The sequence below is a fragment of the Cibotium barometz genome, chromosome 8 (genome assembly GCF_041138505.1).
Source record: "Cibotium barometz isolate CiBa-2024 chromosome 8, ASM4113850v1, whole genome shotgun sequence".
Taxonomy (NCBI): Eukaryota; Viridiplantae; Streptophyta; class Polypodiopsida; order Cyatheales; family Cibotiaceae; genus Cibotium; species Cibotium barometz.
In genome coordinates, this window is record NC_141053.1 from 24,028,003 (window position 1) to 24,053,275 (window position 25,273).

A 25,273-nucleotide genomic window follows, 5' to 3' on the forward strand; every position below is an offset into this window, starting at 1 on the left:
AGGAGTTTGCTGATTTTCTGATCAGCTTTGTTGAAGAGGAGGATTTTGCTGCGTTATCGGAGATATGGCTTCTGGTCATAGTCATTCTTCTCACTCAGGGATTCTCTTTTCTTCTCCCCAATCCCAAGCCCCAAATTCACAGGGATCTTCTTCCCAACTTCCTGTTTCTCTACCTTATTCCCAGATTCCTGCTTCTTTTCCTTCCATATTCCCCACCACCACCACTTCTCTTGTTTCTCCCCTCCCACAAACCCTCAAGGCTCATCCCAACCCCTTCCCATGTGCCATCCTATTCACCCCCTCAAGTGAGTGATTCCATGAAGCTGATTTCTACCAACTACCATACTTGGTCGTTTTATACGCAATTGCTTCTTGAAGGAGCAGGTGTGTGGCCCTCTGTCACCACTCCTCACTTGGTGGATCTCGCGCTTCGTGGAGTTCTGGATGCACGGCCCGTCTCATCATCATCCATTGTATGACACCATCTATCCAAGCACAATTCATATCTTCCCGGAGTGATGCCAGTCAGATGTGGAATGAGATTCAGAGGAGGTTCGGGAGAGTATCTTCCATGAAGATTGCTAAGTTGGAGGCGGATCTTAAGAAGATTACCATCAGTGACTCAGATAATATCATTGATAAGATTGGGGAATTCACAAGGATCAAGAGGCAACTTGAGGAGTATGGGAGCTCGATCAACAACCCGATCCATAAACTGCTTGGTAAGCTGCCGTCATCCTTTGACTCTTTCAAAGATCACATCTACTTCCATGAGCCTCTACCCTCTTTTGAGGAAGTTGTGACTTACTTACATGACAAATGTTTATTGAGAGGCAAAGGGAAGACAGATTCTGCTTTTGTTGCCACAGTAAGGGCAAGTTCAAAGGAGGCAAAGGAGGCAAAGGAGGTAGCAACAACACAAGCGAGAAGGGCAAAAGCAAGGATTCTAAGGAATCTAAAGGTTCCAAAGAAGAGGAGTGTGCCTATTGTGGCAGGCCTGGCCATATGGAGGCTCGGTGTTTTGCAAAGCGTAATGATTCCAAAGCCGCCAAAGCCAAGTACAAAGCCAAGGACACTCCAAAGATGCTGACAAAGATTCCAAGGACAAAGGCAAGGATAAGGTTCCAGAGGAGGGCAATGCCAAAGTGGCATACATGGTAGTTACAGATTCTCCCGTTTCTTCACAGGATTCCTTCCTTGTGATCACAGAGATCACTTCTGATGCAGAGGTGAGTGCCACACATGAAGAAATTGAGTGGATTGGTGATAGCGGCGCTTCGGCACATATGACCAAACATTCTCACATTATGGAGGATTACAAGCCACTTTCTTCTTCTGTATGCATTGGAGATGACTCCTCCTTACCTGTCCATGGAGTTGGTAACATTTTTTTTGGTTCCTCTGCTACTTTACATGATGTTTTACATGTGCCACGTATTTCAAAGAATTTGTTTTCAGTGAACATGGGCTGCTCGGAAGGGACTTGGCATTTATTTCGATGATGAGGTGATTGAAGTGATTGATCGGAGGACTAACGGTTGTGGCTAATGGTGTTCATGATGAAGGCCTCTACAAGATCACCAACTTCTCTTCTCCTCGGAATCTCATCTTCATCAGCTTTTCTCTCCCTCCCATGCCTTAGTTTCTATTGCAGATACTTCTTTGTGGCATTCAGGTTTTGGTCATGTGCCTATTGCCGCTCTGCAAAAGCTTCATTCCAAGCAACTTGTAAGTGGACTTCCAGAGTTGAGAGCTCTCCCACACATTTGTTCCTCTTGCATGATGGGGAACATCACAAGGAGTCCTTTCCAGAAGAGGCTACACATAGAGCAACTCGGAGACTTGAGTTGATCCATGCAGACTTGGCTGGCCCTATGGAGGTTGAGTCCCTTGGCGGGGCCCGTTATTATATGCTCTTGGTGGATGAGTTCACACGGAAGGTATGGGTGTGTTTCTTGGCACGCAAATCTGATGCATTTGCCAATTTCAGGTCTTGGCTTCCAATGGTCTCAAAGCAAAGTTTCATTTCTTACGAACTGACAATGATGGTGAGTTTGAACCTTTTGATGAGTTTCTTACTTCTAAAGGCACCCAGCGGCAGACGACTGTGCCTTATACTCCTCAACAAAATGGAGTAGTGGAGCGAAAGAACCGAACAGTGAAGGAGATGGCTCGATCCCTCTTGCATCATGCGAGTCTTCCTCCCTCTTTCTAAGGTGAAGCAGTGGCTACCTCAGTTTATCTCATCGATCGCTCTCTCACAAAGGCGGTCGATGGGAAGACACCAGAGGCGGCGTTTTCTGGACATAAGCCCTCCGTCTCACACTTACGAGTTTTCGGTTGTGTTACGTTTGTACATGTGCCAGGTCAAAAGAGGACTACACTTTCCCCGAAGTCGAAGAGGATGATCTTTACGGGATATAGTTCAAAGTCAAAAGGATACCGCTTTTGGGATCCTGCGTTGGAGGACATCATCATATCTCGTGATGCTCGCTTTGATGAGACCTTCTTTGGATTTGATTCCTCTTCACCCATGCAGTTTTCTGAGGATATGATCCATTTTCGCCTGATATCGGTGAATTTTCTTTGCTCCCATCAGGCACTTCATCACCCCCTATGCCTCCGGTGACTTCGGCAGCGATTCAGCCCGCTGTTGCTACTGTTTCAGCCCCTGTTTCTGCTGTTTCCAGCCCCATACAGAGTGCTGGACCATCTTCCGGAACTTCTCAGCCAGTCTGGACAGCCTCTACATCATCTCCCACACGCTCGGACGTCCCTTCTTCATCCCCGGCTGCCCCGGCTGCCCGGGTGCGTCCATTACAGCTGCGGATACTTCCTCTTCCACATTTGTGAGGAGGGCTCGTCCACCCCGTTGGGTCCAGCAATTACTTCGAGATTCTGGCCTTTCTGATAGTCAATTGCATGACCAGGTCTCTACTTCTTCATCCGGTCTGAGGAGATCTTCTCGGGTTCCCACTCCCACAGTGAATTATGCTCTTATGAGTACTTTGCAGACGATTGATGAGCCCAAATCTCCAGAGGAGGCCCTTGCCCAACCACAGTGGCGACAAGCTATGGAAGCTGAGATGTCCTCTATTGAGAGGAATCATACATGGGATTTAGTACCACGGCCTTTACATCGACGAGTCATCGATGTCAAATGGATCTTCAAAGTCAAGTTTCATGCATATGGTACTTTGGATAAGTACAAGGCCCATCTTGTTGCTCGTGGATATGCTCAAAAGGCCGGCAAGGACTTTGATTTGCTCCTACAGCCACGTTTACTTCCATTCCTATTGTTTTGGCTCTGGCTGCTCGTTTCAGATGGCCTGTGTTCCAGATGGATGTTAAATCTGCCTTTCTGAACGGTGATTTAGAGGAGGAAGTTTATGTGGAACAGCCTCCTAGTTTTGTGATTCAAGACCATATTGTTGAGGAAAGCTCTTTATGGTCTCAAACAAGCACCTCGTGCTTGGTATCAAAAGATTGATGCTTTCTTGTTATCTCTTGGTTTTGAGAGGTCATATGCAGATCCAAACCTCTATGTGCTTCTTTCTGATGGGGATATATGCATCATTGTGCTTTATGTTGATGACCTCATTCTTGCAAGCTCACAGATTGAGTTGGTCACTCAGGTTCAGTCTCAACTTTCCCTCACGTTTGAGATGACGGACCTTGGCTTACTTCATTATTTTCTTGGTCTGGAGGTTTGGCAGAGAAATGATTGCATCTTCATTTCCCAGGAATGGTATGTATGGTTTGACAGATTGCTCTCCTCTCTCTTGTCCTATGGACCCCAATGCGAAATTGTCTAAGGAGGATGATACACCTTTGGTGGATTCCACATAGTACCGGCAGTTAGTTGGCTCCTTGCTTTATCTTGTCAACACCCGACCGGATCTCTCTTATGCTATGAGCGTACTCAGCCAGTTCTCTTCAGCAGCTCGGAGATCTCATTGGCAGGCAGCTTTGAGAGTGCTTCGGTATCTTCGTGGCACATCAAATTATGGCATCACTTATTCTGGTGGTTCTTCTTTGGTGGGCTTTACGGATGCTGATGGCTGGTTGCATTGATACTCGGAGATCTACTACGGGATATTGTTTCATGCTTGGTACAAGATTGGTCTCTTGGAGACAATTGGCTATCCACTCCGGCTTGCTGAAGCTCCCGCCCCTCCCTGCTCGCGCTACCTGCACACCTGCGCCCCCCCCCCCGCCTACCTGCCTGCTCGCACCCTCGCGCCACCCTCATTCCTCGCGCCTCCCTTTGCCCCCCCCGCCTGCCTTCGCTACTGCGCCCCCCTCCCTCGCTGCACTGCCCGCCACCCCTCCTCGCCTTCGCGCCCCCCCTTCCTCTTCGCGCCCCCCTCCCCTCTGCAGCGCCCCAACCCCCCCCTTCCGCCAGCTCTTTCTCCCCCACTCCTCTTGCGCGCAGCCCCCCCCCCCCCCCCCCCCCCCCCCCCCAGGCTACTCCTTCGCCGCTTCGCCCCCCCCCTCCCTTTTCTTGCTGATTTCCGCCCCCAGGGGGGTTTTTCCTTTTTTCTCCGGCCTTCGTCTTCCGCCTCTCTGTGTGCAGCTCGGTTCTTGCAGGATCTCCGCTTTCGCCTCGCCTTCACCATAGCTTCAGACTCTGATGGAGGCTCCTCCCGCCCCGCCTCAGAGGGACTCCCCTGCAGCCCCCCTCGCCCGCCCCTGAGGACACCCCCATCAGGCTTTCTCTTTCGCCAGAAGAGGAAGCGAGCCTCACCGCAGAGGTGGAACGCCTCCAGGCTCATTCCACCATCTGCCGTATAGTCGGCACTCGCCCCAGCAGAGGGGAGATCCAGGATCTTCTCCAGGCCCGCCTTCTTGTAGATGTGGGCAAGATCCTGGACGTACAGCTACTGGGCCGTGGACATTACCAGATTGAGTTCGAGACCGCCCAGAGCGTGGCCAAGGTCCTAGCCATGAGTCCCCTTGACATCAGGGGTGCTCGGGCTTTCTTCAGACCTTGGCAGCATGGCTTTGACCCAGCAGCGGCTGAGCAGGGAGAGCGCCTTTTCCATGTTACAGTTTGCTTCCCTGGACTCCGCCGGGAGTATCTTCCGCTCCTCTCTAGGCTAGGAGCATTGGTGGGCTCGGTACTAGAGACTGGCCCCACAGCAGCTTCAGTGGTGGCCAGAGCAGCTGGGCTACCTTCTGTCAGAGTTTTGGTGTCTCACATCTCCTCCCTTCCTAAGGTCATTCAGCTACCTAGGATGGGGGGGGATGGATTGATCAGAGAGTGGAGTTCTCGGGGCTCCCGAACCAGTGCTTCATTTGCAGGCAGGTCGGTCATCTGGCCAAGGCCTGCCCTCGCAGGAGACCCCGACCCTCACCACAGCAGTAGGCCCCTGATGGCCCGCCCACAGATGTGGCTCGGCAAGCTGCCTCCGAGACACCTGCTCAGGCCACAGAGACCTCGGAGTGGCAACCTGGACAGGGGCGCCGTCGAGGGAGACAGCCACACTAGCACGCCCAGAGACCACTGCAGCAGAGCAGCCACAATCTCAGCATCACTGGATTCCCGTGAGGAACAACTTTGCTCCCCTCCAGGAGGAGACCCCTGCGACGACTGAGGACCAGGAGATGCCAGCACCCCCTCCTTCACCCCCCCCACCCCCGTCCCCTCCCACCGCCTCGCTTCCACCTTCGCCTCCCCCCGTCCCCGCTCCGGTTTCGGCAGCGGCTCCCTCTCCACCCCCCTCGGCCCCCCCTCCTCCCCCCCCCGCCCGCCTCACCTTCCCAGGAGGCCCTGGCAATCCCCTAGCGTTCACCTGCAGTCCGGAGGGCGCTGAGCACCGACCTCGCTCGAGCACCACAGAGGAGACCTACCATGCCGATTCGGGCTTCACGGATATCATCTATCCGCAATCGGCTGAGTCGCCGCATTAGACAGCGCTCAGAGGCTTTTGATTACGCCTTCACATGGCTTTTTGGAGCAGAGGGTCCCCATGAGCCAGCACCCATCCAAGTTCATGTAGTGATACCTCCGGCCCGCGGGGAGGAGGCACTTGATTCAGCGGTGGTCTTCTCGTTCCCTCTATGTGGCCCATGCGACCGGGAGTGGACTCTAGAGCTCGCTCTTAGCACTTTGAAGACTCAGGCAGTTGAGTTTTCTCATCATGTGAGCGATCTGGAGGTGACAGATGTGATAGGCCGACTATGGGAGTTGGCTCATTTTTTCTTGGATCCCGGGAGTGTGGATGCCTCAGGGATTCGTCATTTGGTCGTTCGCATAGTGGCAGACTTAGCACGCGACCCTGGATATGTATGTATACACGAGGTTGCTCTGTCAGAGCGGGAGGCAGTCGCCATGGACCACAGCCCACTGGCGCCTGATCCGTGATTCTTGCAGTACACCGGGTGGGCAGATTCGCAGCCGCTCGGATGGGGACTACTCTCCATCCAAGCCGCTTGCGAAGGCCCGCCGTACGGCTGAGACAACATCCACCTCAGTAGGTCATCCATGAGGATCATCTCATGGAATGTACAGGGCCTTGGCGGAGCACATTTTATACGCTATCGTGGTTGCCTGAGGCAGGAGCTTCAGAGATGCCTGGTTGGTGGCAGCATTGATATTTTGATGATGCAGGAGCACCACTTGGGTGAGAGCAGGATCCGGAGATATGGTTTGGTGATGCCTGGTAGATGGGACACCTTTTGGTCTGCAGGGTTTGGTCCTTTGGGTGGACAGGGAGGAGTATGCATGGTCATTGCAGATGTATGGCGACAGGCCATTGTGGATCGAGGGATCATTGTGCCTAGTAGAGCATAGTATGTCATTCTGAGGATGCATGATGAGCCACTGGGTGTGCTCAACGTCTATGCGCCCAACCATGCTAGTGCCAGAGCAGAGTTCTGGACCCAGGTTACGGATGCATTGCCAGAGGCCGCACATTGGTGTGTCGGTGGAGACTTCAACATGCTTGAGGACCCGGCCGATAGGGTGCGAGGCAGTCACGTTACAGTGCACGGCACGGAGCTTGCAGCTTGGGACCGGTTTTGCATGTCACTGAGGATCACTCATGCATGGCAGCATGGGGCCTTCTCCCGCTCTCAGGATAGTCTTAGTTTCTCTCGGTCGGATCGCGGCAGGGAGGGACTAATCTATCACGGATTGATCGCTTTTATGTGGGCGACTGGTTAGGGGAGCGAGGGGGCTCCGTCGGCATTCTCGCTGGCACCTCATTTTCAGATCATGCGCCAGTTATCTTGACATTGGAGGAGAGGACACGGGAGCCCAGCTTGCAGTTGAGGATCCCAGAGAGGGTACTTACAGATCCCAGTCTCGCTGAGGACATTGAGAGGATCTGGCATGATATAGTCAGTGCTCTGACCAGGATGCAGCAGGCCAGTGTGCCCAGGGACTCATCGAGCTTAGCTCTTTTTTGCACGCTGCAACTTTGACACGGCTGGGAGAGATTCGCGAGCAGGAGCATCGACTGAGACGCAGCCTTGCTTCGCTTCAACGCCTTCAGAAGCAGCAGCCTACATGTGAGTGGGTGGCGTCCCAGCTGAGCCAGGCACGCCAGGAGGTTAGAGAGGCAGAGGAGCAGAGACATGAGTTTTACTATCGTCGTCAGGCCTCTCAGTGGATGCAACTTGGTGATAGAGTGACTGGGGAGTTTTTTGAGATCACTGGACCCCGCCATGCTCGAGCAGGAGTCCGTCAGCTGGGTAGGCCGGATGGATCGGTCGCTACTGAGCCCGGGGAGATCAGAGCCATTGCCATATCATTCTATAGAGACCTGCTTTCAGGGAGCCAGCCACTGAGGATCAGGATGCTTGCAGACAGACTGTGTGGGCCCATGTGCAGAGGAGGGTCACAGATCGTATGCGTACAATTCTTGGTGCGCCTCTTTCAGAGATTGAGCTTGCCAAGGCCTTGAGGGTCCTGCCGCGACATAGTTGCCCAGGAGAGGACAAACTGACGCTAGCCTTTTTTATGCGCTATTGGGACCTTTTGGGGCCAGGCCTCCGCTGGGGCTTTCAGTATGTGTTGGACACTGGGGTGATGCCACAGAGCTTTTCAGAGGGCTTGATCTTTCTTATCCCCAAGGGGGAGGGAGTATCAGATGATATTCGGCATTGGAGACCTATTACGATCCTCCATACTATCTACAAGGTCTTAGCCAAGGCCTTGAGTTTGAGGATCCAGCCCTTCCTGGGGGAGTTGATTCATGCTACCCAGACAGGATTCGTCAAGGAGGGCGGTATCCTTGACAACATCTTTACTTTCTGGGAGGCGACGGCCCGAGCTAGATTTCTTGGTGAGGACTTGGTCGTGATGCTTCTCGATTTTGAGAAGGCATACGATAGAGTTGATTGGGGTTTCTTAGAGGGCACTATGCTTCGTCTGGGCTTTGAGCCAGGCTGGATTAGAGGGGTGGTGGCTCTGTATTCCACAGCTCGTAGCCAGGTGTTGATTGCAGGAGGACGGGGGCCGATTTTTGAGCTGACCAGATCAGTCCGTCAGGGGTGTCCCCTCGCCCCTTTTCTTTTTCTCTTCTTTGCGGAGGCTATGAGCATGTATTTGACGGCAGAGGAGGTTGGTTTGAGAGGACTCCAGCTCCCAGTCCGGGGGGAGGACCTGCTCGATGCTGAGTTTGCTAACGACACGGGCTTATTTTTGCATGGCCAAGAGGCCAATCTTCTTCGGGCAGAGCAGTCGCTCCAGGTTTTTAGTGCAGCTTCGGGAGCATTGATCAATTGGCGCAAGACAGTGGCCTTTTGGATCAGCAGCGCTCCCACTCCGACATGGAGCCCGGACCCCGGTTTTAGATGGATTCCTCCTGGCACAGCAGTGCGGTATTTGGGATGCCAGATTGGACTAGATTTGTCCTTTTGTATTGGAGTACAGCTCGACTATCCTTGGCTGGGAGGGTGGTGGTGGCAAATCAGGTGCTGTTAGCGACCATGTGGTACATTACGTCTTGCTGGATCTTTTCGAGCTCTTGTATCAGCCAGGTACAGAGGCTGATCAGGAACTTTCTTTGGTCTGGGAGGGACGGTCAGCCAGCCCGGGCAAAGGTTGCATGGGCAGTTATTACACTTCCGCTGGCTCAGGGAGGCTTGGGCATTATAGATCCAGTCGATCAGAGTAGAGCCTTATTGGGGAAGCTTATTGTTCGGGGGCTGCTTCCAAGCGCAGAGCCGTGGAAAGAGCTGCTCTTGCAGCGGCTGCAGGCTCAGGCTCGCCCAGCAGGTGGCACTTGGGCACTAGAGATTCACTGGATCTTCATAGAGATGAGGAGGACAGGCCTCAGTAGAGGATGGGAGGACAGATTTGCTTTGAGCATCCTGAGAGCTTGGGAGTTGCTGAGACCGGGGCTCTCTCAGCGACATCCTTCTTGTGTTGAGGAGCGGGCCAGACAGCCGCTCATCTGGAGCCCAGTGGTTCACACAGAGCAGGGTCATATGCTGGGTTCTCGGCCTCGTCTAGCCTGGGGACCTTTCGCGGCAGGCCCAGCACGTAGTTTTGGAGACTGGCAGGCCTTCTGATCTCCCAGAGGAGATCCAGGTGGAGAGGCTGAGTCACTTCAGAGGGGGTTTGATTATGAGGGATGATATTCAGGAGGCACTCACAGAGGAATGGTTCACGCCTTTCGAGCTAGTGGCCCCACGGTGGATGGGAGCCTTTACACAGTTGGAGATCCTAATTACTGTCAGAGCTAGCACTGAGGATGGCAGATGCCTCTACTATGAGATTCAGGATGAGGGCAGACTTCAGAGAGTGGAGGTGGAGTCGCCTTTGGTTGCAGAGTGCACCTTTCAGAGGATACGGGTAGTGGTCGCCGCTTCTCGGAAGTGGCATATTGACCCCGACCCTGCAGATGTGCTCCCGGATTGGCGCATATGGGCATATGCAGCGCGCCCCTTGGCTCGGCTACAGTGGGACCCTGGGGAGTACGAGTGGCATGATCCTTATGCATCCCTTGAGGCCAAAGAGATCACCTTTTTCCAGTATACTGTTCGGCTGGGGCGGCATATTTTGACAACGAGGAGGATGGTATCTCCAGCTGCAGCGGGGCACTGGCGGCTACAGGGACTCTCACAGGAGTTCCTGGAGGATTTTTGGACTCGGCTCTGGGCTAGTCGACAGGCCCGCACGATCTCGACTTTCCAGTGGTGGCTGGTCCACAGGGGCTCAGCAGTTGGCACCTGGCTTGTTTACAGCGGTTTTCCGGCGGCCTGCGTCCGATGCGGCCACCCTATGGAGACACAGAGACATTGCCTATGGGATTGCCCTCAGGCGCAGCAGATTTGGCTGCGGATGCTGCGTATTCTGGCCCCCCTCTCTCCAGAGGGTATGTTTACGTGGGGTGCCACTGCTTGGTCGACTTCGTCAGGGCCTGCTATGGGCTATGAGATGGAGCAGGACAGTCAGGCCATCAGATTCATTAGGGACCAGCCTCGCCTGGTTCCGTCACCGGATTTCTCGTCCGCCAGCTGGACACAGGAGAGGGATTTACGATGGGAGCTTCTCAGCAGCCTCACCATCTGGTTCACCTGGAGGGCCCGGTGTTTCGCGGCCTTTGAGGGGAGACTGGAGCCACCAGCAAAGACTGTACGGGGGATTTGGCAGGAGTTGATCCACACCCTGCGAGGACAGTATGACCGCATCCGGGGCGACTCGGATGAGGCGATCTTGCGGCGCCACGCCTTTCACACCACCTGGCGCAGCGGCCCCTTCTATACCTTACACACGGGATCCCCCCATTGGCATTATAGGCCACCTGTTTGGCTTTTTCCCCCTCCTATTGTATGATTTAGCCCCTCAGTCCTTTGTACTGATGCTTGTATTTAGCAGCACCTAGGGAGAGTCTCCCGGGCTTCTTTGCTGTATTCACTGCTCTGGTTCTCTTATGAGCAGGAGAGATCTTTTGTAGCCCTACGGGCGTTTTTATATAACTAATGAAAGGATCTTTTCTCGGAAAAAAAAAAAGATTGGTCTCTTGGAAATCTCAGAAGTAGAGGACAGCTGCTGCTTCTTCTACCAAGGCTGAGTACAAATCCTATCTTCTCTCCGCAGCCGATGCGTTATGGATACATCAAATTTTGGAGCATTGATGTTGTGCGCATGATTCCCCTGTTGTCATCTTCTCGGATTCTCAGAGTGCCATTGCTTTAGCTCAGAATCCTGTGATACGTGGCCGCTCCAAACACATTGAGGTTCACTATCATTCTGTTCGGGATTGGATTGAGCTTAGTCTTCTTCGACTTGAGTATTGTTCCACTCAGGACAATCTTGCTGACCTCTTCACCAAACCGCTCCCTTGAGCTTCTTTGGAGGTCTTTCTTCAGCGTGCTGGAGTTGGTCCGTCCATCTGGCGCTGATGAGGAGGTGTTGGCATTATCATCTCCAGATTGGGCATATATGTGCATATTTCATGCTGTATCTGGCCAGAGTTATGAGGCCATGCATTCATCTTATTTTAGATATTTTTTGCTCTTTTTGTCTATTTTTTTAGACATTATTCTAGTGTTTTTTGCATAGTCGGCCAGCCCACTGTTTTTATGCTGGCCGACCAGCTCTTGTCCAACCTATAAATAGGTGGCTTGGGTTAGCATAATTAGCACTTCATTATTCAGCCATTGCTGTTGGTTGTATGCACCTACGGGCAGCCCTCGTGCTCAACTTCAGCAGATAACAAATTTTCTACTTCAGTTCTTTTGCACATGTGCTTCTTTGCAAGATCTATTTGCTGTTTTTTCTGATTTACAGCCATTCTTTCAAAGTCTCTACCTCAGGCTATGCTCAGGCGGCACTCCAGCTTTCACAGCCAGGAGCTGAGAGGGGGTGTTAGAAGTCATCTCTTGTCTTTACTGAGACACCAAGGCCTCTGTTGTGGGTGTGCCCGCCCTTGTAGGTACTTTTCTCATTTTTCCTCACTCCCCGTATTTTTTCCCATATTTTTCCCATTTATCTGTGGCTTGAGGGGGCAGTCGTGAGCTGGTAGACGCATTCTTTCTTTAGGCGACTGTACCCAACTTCAGTACAGTGCTGGCCGACTTATGTGTGCTAGCCGACTGGTCTTATAGCTAGTCGTGGAGAATCTGCACCTGTCGGCTGCCTCTGGAGCAGGCCGACTGCTGCCTGGGGTCCATATATAATGGACCCCCACACCCCTTGCTATTATCATCTTGGATATTCCGGGATCTTGTGTATACAGAGCAGAGTTACATGCCTCTCTCTCTCATTCTCTTGTGCTGTTTATTTTCTGCACTGTTCTTGCTCTAGTGTTCTCAGATTTGGTTATCATCTCCGCTGCATATTCAGACAACCCTCCCCCTCAGAGTATTTTATTACCCACGGAGAATAATATCATGTACAAGCTTTGAGGGCCTTACTCTCCTCACGAGAGATGCCAGATTATCCATATACGACCATCATTCGACCTTACACACGGGCTAATCAAAAGAAGTCCCAAAATACCATGAATGTGTGTAAACCACCTCTCCCCGTGAGGCTACTAAGCTTCCCCATCACCACGGGTCTTCAAGGTGCCATGTGATAGAAAAACTCTGTAATAGAGTTGGTACAACACGTACAATGGCGGTACAACCAGTACATTGACTAGTACAGTGGCTAGTACATCAAGTACAAGGGCTGGTACCATAGTTGCATTCCATATTGGTATGGATTGGTTCAGTTCGTACAATACATTCCGTACGGCATACGGAACAATTGACGTGGACTTTTTTTTTTAATCCCCAATGGGTCGTTTTCGCATCGCGTAGGATTCCGCACCTTTTTTTTATTATTTTTCTTGTGTTTTGGGCCGCTGTCGCGTATCTCATACATGTCTTGTACCTACACCATACTGTGCGCTTCCGGAACCCGTACTAGCGCTGGCTGTCTACTATCATACCTGCTAAGGTGTGGTGCCCCTCTCTCTCTCTCTCTCTCTCTCTCTCTCTCTCTCTCTCTCTCTCTCTCTCAACCCTTAATTAAACTAATACTACCCTTAATTTTAACACAGATTAATCATTACCCCCAATTCAAGAAATTCCAATTTTCAAAAATTCCCTCTATTTTCAATCATTCCCTAAGCCCTCTATTTTCATAAATTACCTCTATTAATTATGTATTTTTAATTTTTTTTCCAATCATTCCCTCTCTTTTCAGAAATCCAGCCCCTTGAAAAATCCCTAATTTAATCCCCAATTTTTTAATGTATTTTTCCCAATCTTCATTCTCGAATCCCTCTATTTTCAGAAATTCAGCCGCTAATGTGGCTTCTAATATTGATTTTTGTAAATTGCAACTTGTCCAAGATGCCAAAGGCACCAAATCCTTACTGGGCTGCACACACCACTATCCTTAACAGCACATCATCAGCAGGTTCAGGCACTCGTCTCATTGGAAGTGCCGTTATTGTAACTTACTGCAGTCTAGCTCGATCACACGAGTCATCCGCCACATGTCAAAGATGGGGGGCAAGGGAATTGGTGGGTGCCCAAGTATTCCACAGGAGATGGCTAATGTTATTATAAGGGAGAACCCCAAGGAGTTTCCACATGGCAGAGAGATTCGTAGCACTATCGTTGATGACGATGTGTCGTTGGATCCTTTGCCTACAAATGCAGCGCCTAACTACAGGAGGATGGGTGAGCAGATTGAGGAAGAGTTTCCAAGCATTGTGTGGACTCCTTGTGCTACACACTCCTTGGATCTTCTTATGGAGGATATTGGGAGCTTGAGTTGGGTAAAGCCCATCATCGAGAATGCTACACGCATAGCTTCTTTCTTTAGAAAGAAGCACAAGGCATTGGCTATTTTTCGCTCTCATAGTGCGAAAGATATCATACGACCCTCCAAGACTAGATTCGCTTATATGTATTTGGTCTTAGAGCGTCTATATGATGTTCGAGATGCTCTTCGCCGATCAGTGGTTGATGCACCTTGGAGGCAACTGCATAATGCAAATCATGAAGCCACAAGGACCATCCAAAGAAAAGTGCTAGATGAGGAGTTTCGGACAGAAGCACATAGCCTCACCATAGTCTTGAAACCCCTCTTTATTCTCTTGCGTGTCATAAATATGGAGGGGTCTACCATGGGAATACTCTATCATCTTTTCCACAAGATGAAGAGAGAGCTTGCAGCATTACAGTCATATCCAGAGCCAGGTGAACACTAAATATTGAATTGTAAATTGCAATGTCTATTTAATATTTAGTATTTATAAATTACTCTTCGTAGTATGTACTTATGGTTATTGATATTCACAAGGTGGATGAGATTATGCTCCTTGAAGAGAGGAGATGGGATTGGATGCGTCGTCCAATTCATGGTATGGCAGCACTATTGCATCCTCTCTACAAGAGTGCAGATCTTTTCATGGACACGGCGCTTCTATCCATGAGAGATCAGTACACGAGTCGTGTACTGACCGATGGGCAGCAGGTACACATTGATCGAGAGATAATAGGATACGCCAATAACCTTGGAGAACTCTATAGTCACGGTGCTTCTATGCTGCCAGAGGTGTGTAAGATGCCTCTTGGTTGGTGGGAGACACGTGGATACCGTCAGCCTCAACTAAAAGCCCTTGCACTTTGGCTATTATTCCAAGTAATAATACAAAATACATATTGATAAAAAATTCAGCTTTGGAGTCACGAGTGTAGGGTGCAAGCTTTAAGATTTGTTATAACTAAGACTTGAATCTTCATGGATTTAAGGATTGTTCCTCTGGAGCCTGTGATGGGAACTGGAGTTCCTACTCTCTTATCCACACGAAAATCCGAAACCGCTTGAGCACGGCACAACTAGAGAGGGTGGTGTTTTACAGAGCCAACCTTCGACTAATTCGGAATCTTCGAAAGATGGATAGACCAAAAAAGGTATAAAAAATTTACGACATACACTTCAAAGTTCATAGTAAGCTTAAAGTGATTAGTCACTAATAACTACTAGTAAATACATGCTCCATAGGTTGATATTGAGGAGTTCGAGCGCCACAGCCAGCAACATGCCAAGGAGAGCGACATAGTACGTGATGAGCAGGAGGAGATATACAGACAGCTTCACAGAGAGCTCGAGACCATTGATAGACGAGTCACTTGAGCTCGGTCTCGAGCTCTCACTACCAGCTCCCTCACTTCTTCAGCTCAACAGAGTCGTCCTTCCATCTCTAGAGGCACCAAGGTGTATACTCGTGGTGTACATTCCAAAGGGAGAGCCACCATAGCGATCAGTAGAGGTGGTCCAGAGCACTAGATGTAGACTCTTCCAGAGAAGATACCTGGGACCTCTACCATTGTTGAGGAAATACCAGGTGATGTGGGGGAGCGGGAGCCACTATATGATTCTGATGGGAATCTCCTCACGGATGGAGACTACTCATCATTCTCATCTTCAAGCTTGGATGATGATGAGTGAGAGCTCGCCATATGGCTATTGGCGTTTGTACTTTGTAGTATGTACTAGGATTTCAACTTCAGTAGGACTTCATGTTATATGCAGTGCAGCTCATTTGACATCTCATTTGACATTTATATAGCATACATGTTTGCATTTCATATACCTAGATGAATCCAGGAACATGCCCAAATTCACCTTTTAGGAACGTGCATGTTATACGCTCATGGTAGTCAACCCACAAGACTATATAACTATCAACTCCATTATGCATAGTATGGACTAGATACTATATCCCCACTATGTCATCAGTGCCCAATAGTGGGTGTAGAACTCTGTATCAAGTGCTCTCACACACGCCCAATAGTGGGTGTAGAACTCTGTATCAAGTACTCTCACACACGCACTCCACACACACACACACATAAGAGCATATATTCACACAAAGCCCTTCGTACTGAGTTTTTGTCAAACCTCCGGAGATGCAGGACAGACTCAGCCATAATGAAGCCTAGCACTAAGGGAAGCAGCAAATAGAAAGAATTAGTACAGCAAATAAGTAGTTGATAGGGCAAATGCACCGCTAAAGATAGAAAGAATAAGCACAATATCGACTAGCCGCAGCTCGGACGAAAACTTCACAATGTGAAATATGCATGTCCGCTAATACGGCTCAATTATATACCTAAATGAATCGAGGAACGTGCCTAAATTCACCTTTTAGGAACGTGCATGTTATATACTCATGGTAGTCAACCCACAAGACTATATAACTATCAACTCCATTATGCATAGTATGGACTAGATACTACGACATCCCCACTAACGTCATCAGTGCCCAATAGTGGGTGTAGAACTCTGTATCAAGATATGCTCTCACACACGCACTCCACACACACATAAGAGCATATATTCACACAAAGCCCTTCGTACTGAGTTTCTGTCAAACCTCCGGAGATGCAAGGCAGACTCAGCCATAATGAAGCCTAGCACTAAGGGAAGTAGCAAATAGAAAGAATTAGTACAACAAATAAGTAGTTGATAGGACAAATGCACCGCTAAAGATAGAAAGAATAAGCACAATGTCAATTGTTTTTTGTGCATCTTTGTGTACCAGTGTTACTAAATTATGAATGATTTATAATATGTGTTTTTTTTAATACACACATTTTTTTTTTAAAATGAATGTACTTAAAGTACTCATCCCAATGCATACTTTACATACTCATGCGCGTACCATACCGTATCGCACCGTACCTAAAGTACTCAACCACTATGGCTGGTACAACAAGTATAGTGGCTAATATAGCAAGTACAAGAAATGATACATTAGGTACAGTGATTGGTACAACAAATACAAGGGCTACTACAACAAGTACAACCCTCAAATCAGTCTCCATACAGTCGGTATAGGGACGGTGCAGGTGCAATCATCTAGAGGTTAGAGAAATAAAGAAATTTTCTTTTGAGGGGAGTGAAGGAGTGTAGGAACTCTCCACAAGTAGTAGTTGACGAGAATACCGACAACCAACATGGTTGAGGCTCTTGTGCAGGAAGAGAGCCTCCTCCAAATGAAGAGAGGGAGCTCCCATGAGCTAAAATGAAAAGAGAAGGCTATAATGACAAGTGGAGAGCCACACAATAGCTGAAGTGACAAGTGTGGCCATTTGTTCACTTTCTTGCCACATGTCCCAATCTATCAGATGGGTCCTCTAAAAATATCCCAACTGGTAGCCCATTTGTCATAGGTACTTTGACAACTCTTGGTATTTGCTCAATTCCAGATGTAATGACGCAAACAGAATTTCCAATAGCATGTTGAAGGATGTGTAAAGTAGCATTAAATATAAGGATTCCATTTGAGCACTACCCCCCTACCCCCCAAACACACACACACCTCCCAACCACCACCAAACATCTTGTTTTAGCTGTATACATCATCGACACAAGGCTGAGCACGCTCCATACTAGTAAAAACAGTAGTCCATATGCGGCCATGATGCTTGGGCAGCCTATAGAGTTTTTGCATGTCAACCTAACAGAAATCAAGATAATGATCTACAGCACAGACACAACTCAAGGGAATTCCTGTCTAAATGTACTCAACTGTTATATGAAGACCAAGATTGCAGGTGACAATGGCAAAGCTACATTTCATAACCAATAAAAAGAGACGACGGGGAAGGGACGGAGTGGGGGGGGCGGAGTGGGGGGGGGGGGGGGGTGTAAGTGAGAGAGAGAGTTCGGAAACAGTTCAAATACCTGGTCTGCTAGATTCTCCATGGTTTTGAAACCTCCTGCTGGGGTTTGCCACTCCTCTCTAAAGGCCTGCCCTTGCCCAAAAGCGCTCTCGTACACGGCCTGTTCCCACGCGCCTTTTCTAGGAGTTTTCTTGTTCGAAGTGTGAAAATTCCTGGCTGCCAAGGTGTTGTGGAAAAACCCAGAATGCCCCTGTGCTAAAGAAGAAACTAGAGGAGCTTGGGTTCCCAGGAATTTTGTGCCATTGCAACAGTGGAGAGAATTCTTCCACAGACTGCAGAATCTCAGACTAGGCTGCCCCTTCCAGATCATAGTGTACGCTGAATTATGAGCTTGCATCTGCACAAAGATACGTTCTCCCTTTTTTCAAACTCTCTCTCCACACTTTTTTTGGGAAAAAAAAAGTCTAATTAATTACTCAAGGTATGGTACAAGCATGGCTGTCCAAGAAGAAGGACAAACTAGAAACATTGGAAAAACACATCTAATTGCCTAGTAGTGATCTCACCCAAGGCATATAGTAGTGATCTCACCCAAGGCATAAGAGTCTTTGGAAAGATTCACGACGTAAAGAGCGTCTAAAATAAGTATAGGTATCAACTGATCGCTTAGTAAAGACTCGCTGATTTCTTAACATGCATAATTGCTTGGAAGGGAAACGAGCCTTTAAATATCCAAAAAGCCTATCAACAAGAAGAGCATGAGAAGATGGATTGTGCCAAAGCAAATGAGGTACCGTTTCTCGTGCATGATAGCACCTGTAATAGTGTGGTCAGGCAATGTGTCTCTTGACCAGTAGTATATCCACAGGTATATCCACAGGAAGTACCCCAACCAAGCATCTCCATAGGACGACTCTCTGTTTCAAGGGGAATTTATTTTTTCAAATTCTATTAAGGCATGTTTTCCAACAACGCAATGGCTTAGATATCCACCAAAGCTAATTAGCATGCTTAGTAATCCATGGGGGAGGAATAATCAACTTATATGCTCTAGTAGCAATCAACTAATCAAATGAGGAGATAGGCTTATAACCAGGCATCTATCAATCTAATTTCCAAACCATCAACATATTTTGTGCATTAAGAGATGAAACAAGTTGTATAGAGCGCATTATCTGCATAATCACTTGCCATATTTGTCTGTGATGCATGCCCAAATCATATTGACCATTTGCTTGAGGAAAGGTGAGAACCTATCCATTCACATCTATAACATCCTCTACATATCGAATAACTTTGGTGGATAAAAAATAAGCTTTCGAGATTCTCATAATGCTAGTGGTTCCTCAAAGACTCTGCTCCCATGTATACTTTCTAAAGCCAAAGAGTTTCTAATGTCAGCATTCCTGCCAAACCAATGTAAGTGTGAGAGGATCTATTTCCAATCCTGAATAATACGAAAAGCCAGGTATTTTACCATCAAAAAGTCCAAGAACAATGTCCTAGTGTGTTGTAGGGATCTAGCACCAAATGCCAAGGTTTGCATATTTGCACATAAGGTGGCTAGCATAATTTCCCATGGTTGATTTTGTCACAGAAAATCAATGATCACAGTGCCTTTTTGGGATAACAAATGATAATGTATGTTGAGAATATTCAAACCACCATGCATATTAGGCATACAAACAAGTTCGTATTTCAATAGCCTGAGGACCTTTTTATTAGTTGTGGTGACGTTCCAAAGCTCTTGACATACATGAAACTGTCAATATCTTTTTTGGTCCAAACTAAAAGAGTCAAGTAGAACTAAACATAGGCCATAAGAATGGATTGAACAATCCAGAGTCGAACATGCAGAAGTCATGTGGAAAGCTTCCAATAATCCAATTGGTTATTCAATTTTTGTAAACCCCACCATGTCTCATCCTTAAGGGAAATGAACCAACGGTGGATAGCCCAGATGTCTTATAACCTGGTATGGTGATAAGATTTGTCCAAGGCACAATATCTCATGCCAAAAGTATGCATTCAGTTGAAGCAGTTTAGATTTTGCAAAGTTAACATGTAATCCTGCAGCCAAGCCACACACATACACACACATGTCCCTCCTCTCGCCCTTACCCTATGTCCTTATATGTGTTTTTGGGGGTGGGGGTTGGGTTTTTCTCATAGGGGGAGGCACTACACATCAATGCTCTATAAAATTATTTTTTCCAAGCAAAAAAAAAAAAAACAAACAAACAAACATTTTTTTCAACCAATCAAATATAAGGACAACTTTTCAATCTACCTACTTTTAGTTTCCAAAATGTTTACTAAATATTGGTTTCAAAACTAAAATATATAATAAATGAATCCTTAAATAAGGAAAATGAAAACTCTTATATGTTTTTTTTTAAATTCTAGTCGATAAAAATACACCAAGTTACCACTTTTTTCAGACAAGTGCTACACATTATAAGATATACAAATGTGTGTGGGAGAACAATCAGCCATAGTGCTGTGAATATATACATGTTAGTGAAGTGTAAGGATACCTTCACGTAATGCCCATCAGCTCTTTGTAATGTGCAAACCGCTCGGAGGACAAACTCTTCGTGAGAAGATCTATAGGATTATCATCCGTATGTACCTTAACAAGATGGATGCGCTCATCTTCAAGTACTTCCCGAATGAAGTGATACTTCACATCAACGTTGTCGTGCTGTGGCACGTCCATGTAGGGAAAATCTTCTCTGTGATCAATTCATATGAATTTAGAGACATGGACATGCAAGCAGTGATGTATAAACTGTACATGGGCTTGATATGCTAGTACTCTGTAAATAGGAGTTCAAATATAGTGTGATTTCAAGCATAAAGTGATACACTGGCATGGTTGATTTCTTTTGGGATATACAGGGCATTTAAAGACGGGACACTCTAATTCATGTGGATGCGGCCAGCGGTGGTTTTGTGGTACCATTTTTGCACCCAGAGATAGAGTGGGATTTTAGGTTACCATGTGTGAGGAGCATTGATGTGAGTGGCCATTATTGAGGCATGAGAAAAATAAATGAAATATACAAGATAAGTGGCCAATAATATAAAGGGATACGTGGAAGCTTTGTGAATGGAAAAAGGTAGCCGCCAGCACGTGAAGGGAGCTCGCTAGAAGGCTGGCGAGCGGGGGTTTCTAAAAATCGCTGCAAGGTGCAGAAAATTAGAGGGGAGCTGCAGAGAAGCGCAGAGGAGGAAGAGAAAAGACGGGAAGGAGCGAATCGAAGAGCAGGGAGTAGAAGGGATCTTCGCCTGATCTGCTGCGGCCGAACAAAGAGAGGGCCATTTCTTCCTTCTACTGTACTGTACTGCTGTACTGGTAACTGCTGTGAGGGCAGAGGAGGGTGCGCAGGAGAGAACGCCGTGTAGGGGGTTGAAGAGCGAAGGAGCTGGGTGGCAGCTCTCCAATACTGATCTCTTCTGAATGATGATGTATACCTGCTAAACGCACCTAAAAAAAAAGGTCACCGGGGAGCAGTTTGAGGGGAGCCGCATGCTTTATGCAGGGAATAGACTCTGGTAAAAAAGGGCTCTCACGCATAGCTACAAAGAGAAGCGCAGAGGAGCTGGGCAGCTACAAGAGAAGCAAAAACGAGGCGGCAGCTGCTGCAGATAGGAGGGACGGGCCGCCTGGGAAAATAAGGAGACTTGCTGCAGGGACGGGGAGCTGACGGAATACAGAGGCCCCGGGTGTGTTTTGTGTGTAGGCTACAGCAGTTGGCGCAGCTGGACGAAAGAGGAGGGTCTTACATATTACAAACAAATGCAACACGAAGGCATGAGACCCAACGATGTCACTTTCATTCTGGCTTTGAAAGCGTGCACTGGTTGTGTATCTCTAACCAATGGCAAACAAATCCATGTACAAGTTTGTGAAAGCTGCTCTGAGCCTGATATTTCTTGTTAAATACCCTCATGGACATGTACGCTAAATGTGGAGATATAGATGGTGCCAGTGCAGTATTCAACATGATGCTTGTAAGGGATGTAACCACATGGAATGTGATGATTGCAGCATATGCAGAGTTTTGGAGGCATTTGCTCTCTTTGAATCAATGAAAGAGAAGGGATTTAAGCCAGATGAGATCACCTTTTCGACCATCCTCAAATGATGCTCTTATTTAGCAACTTTGGAACATGGACAGCAGTTTGAAGACCATTAATGCATCATGAAGACAGACAAGTGGAAGATTATATGTGAAGACCGCCTATTGAGGATTCAGATGGAGAGCTGCAGCATGTCTTGAGGTCATAATAAATTGTTGTTTTCCTTTGGGTTTTGGGATTTGTGAAGACATGGTATATGTCATGCCTATGTTGGCTATGATGTATGTGTGTTGCCTAAGTGTGGTATGTCATGACAGTAGGCTATGATGTTTTTTGGATTTGCCTATATATATGTGAACAAGGTGCCTTGATGGTTTTGGGGTGAAGCCTATTTGTAATTGGTATTTGATTTATGATGGTCTTGAGCTTTTGCTGGTGATTTCCCTTGAGGAGTTATATGCTTTCTTTGCTGGGATTTTGGATGTAACTCTCACAGCCAGACACCCAGTGTGTTCCCAGCGACACCGCCCACGTCACGACAGCTTTGGTGAACCCGACGTGAAACCGCTGGGGTGAGAGTACGTAGAGATGACTAGCAAAATGGAGCATTTATATGCAGAGATGAAAGAGCTTGAAGAGCGGTTCAGGAAGATTGAAGAAGAAAAGCAAATTCAGGAAGAAGCTGTGGAAAATGCTGTGCAATTGGTATATGACAGGGTCAATATATTTGATGGTTATGATCCAGAAAGCTATCTAAGGTGTTACGAGACAGAGATGAAGAATCAAGGGGTTCCTGAAAGCATGATGATTGCATCTTTTGCATACCTTGTAAGTCCTGATTTAAAAGATGAAGTGCAGGAACTAGCAGAGTATTACTCCAAACGATGGAATGATTTTGCAGATGCACTTATTTATGCGAGTTCCAGGTATAATGTGAGCTGTGATAGTGTTCCAGCAACAATCCGAGCAAATTTAGAAGCGGTTGTTGATGCATGTCTTATGGAGGACAATCAATTGCTATTCAAGGCTGATACAGAGATTGTGGAGGCTGTTTATGCTAAATTGGGATTGCAAAAAGCCATTAGTGAGCAACAAAGCCTTCACAGTGCAAAAAGGGATGCTTTGCTACAGCCTCATAAAGATGCAATGGGTGAACTGTGCAAGTATAATCTGTTTTCTGAGGGTGCAGACATACAGGGTCCTATGATCATACCACATGATGTATGTATGCCTATGCTTGAGGAGACACTTGATTCAGAGAGCTTCAGGACAGGTGTTTCGAAGGGTATTCCTCAGGTGTCGTATCATATGTGTGAAGAACAGCAGGAACCAATGCTTCTTGTTGAAAGCATGATTGCAGAGTTTGAAGGTCTAAGACAAGAAGAAGATGCTATCATTACTGCATTCTTATCTGGTTATGATGCTTATAAGCAGGATGATGTACATGAATATGCAGACGGGCCACAAGTATGTGTGATTGATTTAGAGGGGGTGAGTGATATGGGTGATTCCAACAGTGATGTTGCTTCTGAAGCTGGTTGCCAAGGTTCTTTGGATTTGGGTTATTCTGGAATGCTAACAGGGTGTTCCAACAATAAACAGGGTGATGCTATGTCATCAGTGTCAGGGTTACCTTGCAACCACATTTGTGAGCAACAATCTCGAGCTTGGAAGCCTGTTTATGATGATGATTTGGAGAGGGAAATTGAATCTGTCTTTTTGGATCATGCAGGGTTCAATGATATACAGATTCAAGGGTACTTGGGTGAGGGACCCATAGTTCTAAGCCCATCTGCAGACATGTATCAAGAAATACTGGGAGATAACATGCAAGATATGCAAAGTGTGGTCACAGAGCCTCAAGAGGCTGCATATGAGCAACCAAATGGATATAGCTATGGGGGTATGAATGTTCATGATAATCAACATGTGGGATTGCAAGATGATAATGGCTTCAATGTGATTGATCCTGGATTGGATGCTATCTTAGATGATGCATTGGATGATTTCATGGTATATAATAGATCCCCATCAGCTTTGGACTCTTCTATGCTTGATGCTAGTCAACTGTTGGTTGCAAGTGAGGATGTGCAGGTGTTATGTAAGCCAAATGATTGTGATGAGATTGATTCAGATCTGGAGGCTATTCTCGATGATGCCTTACTGGACTTTGTATGTGTTGATGCTTTTCCGTCTTTGGATGAGAAGAATGAATGTTTATCAGTGGGTGAGCTGGATCCGGGCACAGTAGATTTGGATGGGATGTTACAAAGTGTGTGTTCCATGCTATTAATGCAGTTGTTACTTGGTGTGGCCATACAATATGTGGTGCAAAGGCTTCAAACATGGCCTGAGGAAAATTTTCAAGCAAATCATTTTGAAGAGCATCCCACTTTGAATGATGAGGGTAATCATGCATATGCAGAGAATCTAAGTGAGGATAGGGCTTTGTATGAGCAAAGGATATGGCACATATGCCAAAAGCGGTTGGTATTTGATCCAGGTGGGAAAACAGAACCATTCAGATGTGATTGCTAAGATACAGGACCTGTGTGGCACATACCAGAGGATGTGCAGGTTTAGAGGGGGTGGATGTCGTGCTGTGGCACGTCCATGTAGGGAAAATCTTCTCTGTGATCAATTCATATGAATTTAGAGACATGGACATGCAAGCAGTGATGTATAAACTGTACATGGGCTTGATATGCTAGTACTCTGTAAATAGGAGTTCAAATATAGTGTGATTTCAAGCATAAAGTGATACACTGGCATGGTTGATTTCTTTTGGGATATACAGGGCATTTAAAGACGGGACACTCTAATTCATGTGGATGCGGCCAGCGGTGGTTTTGTGGTACCATTTTTGCACCCAGAGATAGAGTGGGATTTTAGGTTACCATGTGTGAGGAGCATTGATGTGAGTGGCCATTATTGAGGCATGAGAAAAATAAATGAAATATACAAGATAAGTGGCCAATAATATAAAGGGATACGTGGAAGCTTTGTGAATGGAAAAAGGTAGCCGCCAGCACGTGAAGGGAGCTCGCTAGAAGGCTGGCGAGCGGGGGTTTCTAAAAATCGCTGCAAGGTGCAGAAAATTAGAGGGGAGCTGCAGAGAAGCGCAGAGGAGGAAGAGAAAAGACGGGAAGGAGCGAATCGAAGAGCAGGGAGTAGAAGGGATCTTCGCCTGATCTGCTGCGGCCGAACAAAGAGAGGGCCATTTCTTCCTTCTACTGTACTGTACTGCTGTACTGGTAACTGCTGTGAGGGCAGAGGAGGGTGCGCAGGAGAGAACGCCGTGTAGGGGGTTGAAGAGCGAAGGAGCTGGGTGGCAGCTCTCCAATACTGATCTCTTCTGAATGATGATGTATACCTGCTAAACGCACCTAAAAAAAAAGGTCACCGGGGAGCAGTTTGAGGGGAGCCGCATGCTTTATGCAGGGAATAGACTCTGGTAAAAAAGGGCTCTCACGCATAGCTACAAAGAGAAGCGCAGAGGAGCTGGGCAGCTACAAGAGAAGCAAAAACGAGGCGGCAGCTGCTGCAGATAGGAGGGACGGGCCGCCTGGGAAAATAAGGAGACTTGCTGCAGGGACGG

General features: G+C 47.5%; 2 protein-coding genes across 3 annotated transcripts in view; one reads left to right on the forward strand and one right to left on the reverse strand.

Moving 5' to 3' along the window:
- The window catches only part of LOC147636067 (pentatricopeptide repeat-containing protein At5g27110-like), a 26,476-nt gene extending 8,353 nt beyond the window's left edge, over nucleotides 1-18,123 (reverse strand). For both annotated transcript variants that reach the window (XM_086801500.1, XM_086801499.1), the window contains exon 1: nucleotides 17,651-18,123. The gene's annotated coding sequence lies outside the window, so the exon portion shown is untranslated. The remainder of the gene's footprint in view (nucleotides 1-17,650) is intronic.
- On the forward strand, nucleotides 13,455-15,094 carry LOC147636068 (uncharacterized). The gene is made up of 4 exons (XM_086802066.1): nucleotides 13,455-14,154; nucleotides 14,328-14,431; nucleotides 14,710-14,871; nucleotides 14,963-15,094. The coding sequence occupies exons 1-4, from the start codon at nucleotides 13,455-13,457 to the stop codon at nucleotides 15,092-15,094; spliced, it is 1,098 nt and encodes a 365-aa protein (XP_086658192.1).
- Nucleotides 18,124-25,273: the final 7,150 nt, after the last annotated feature.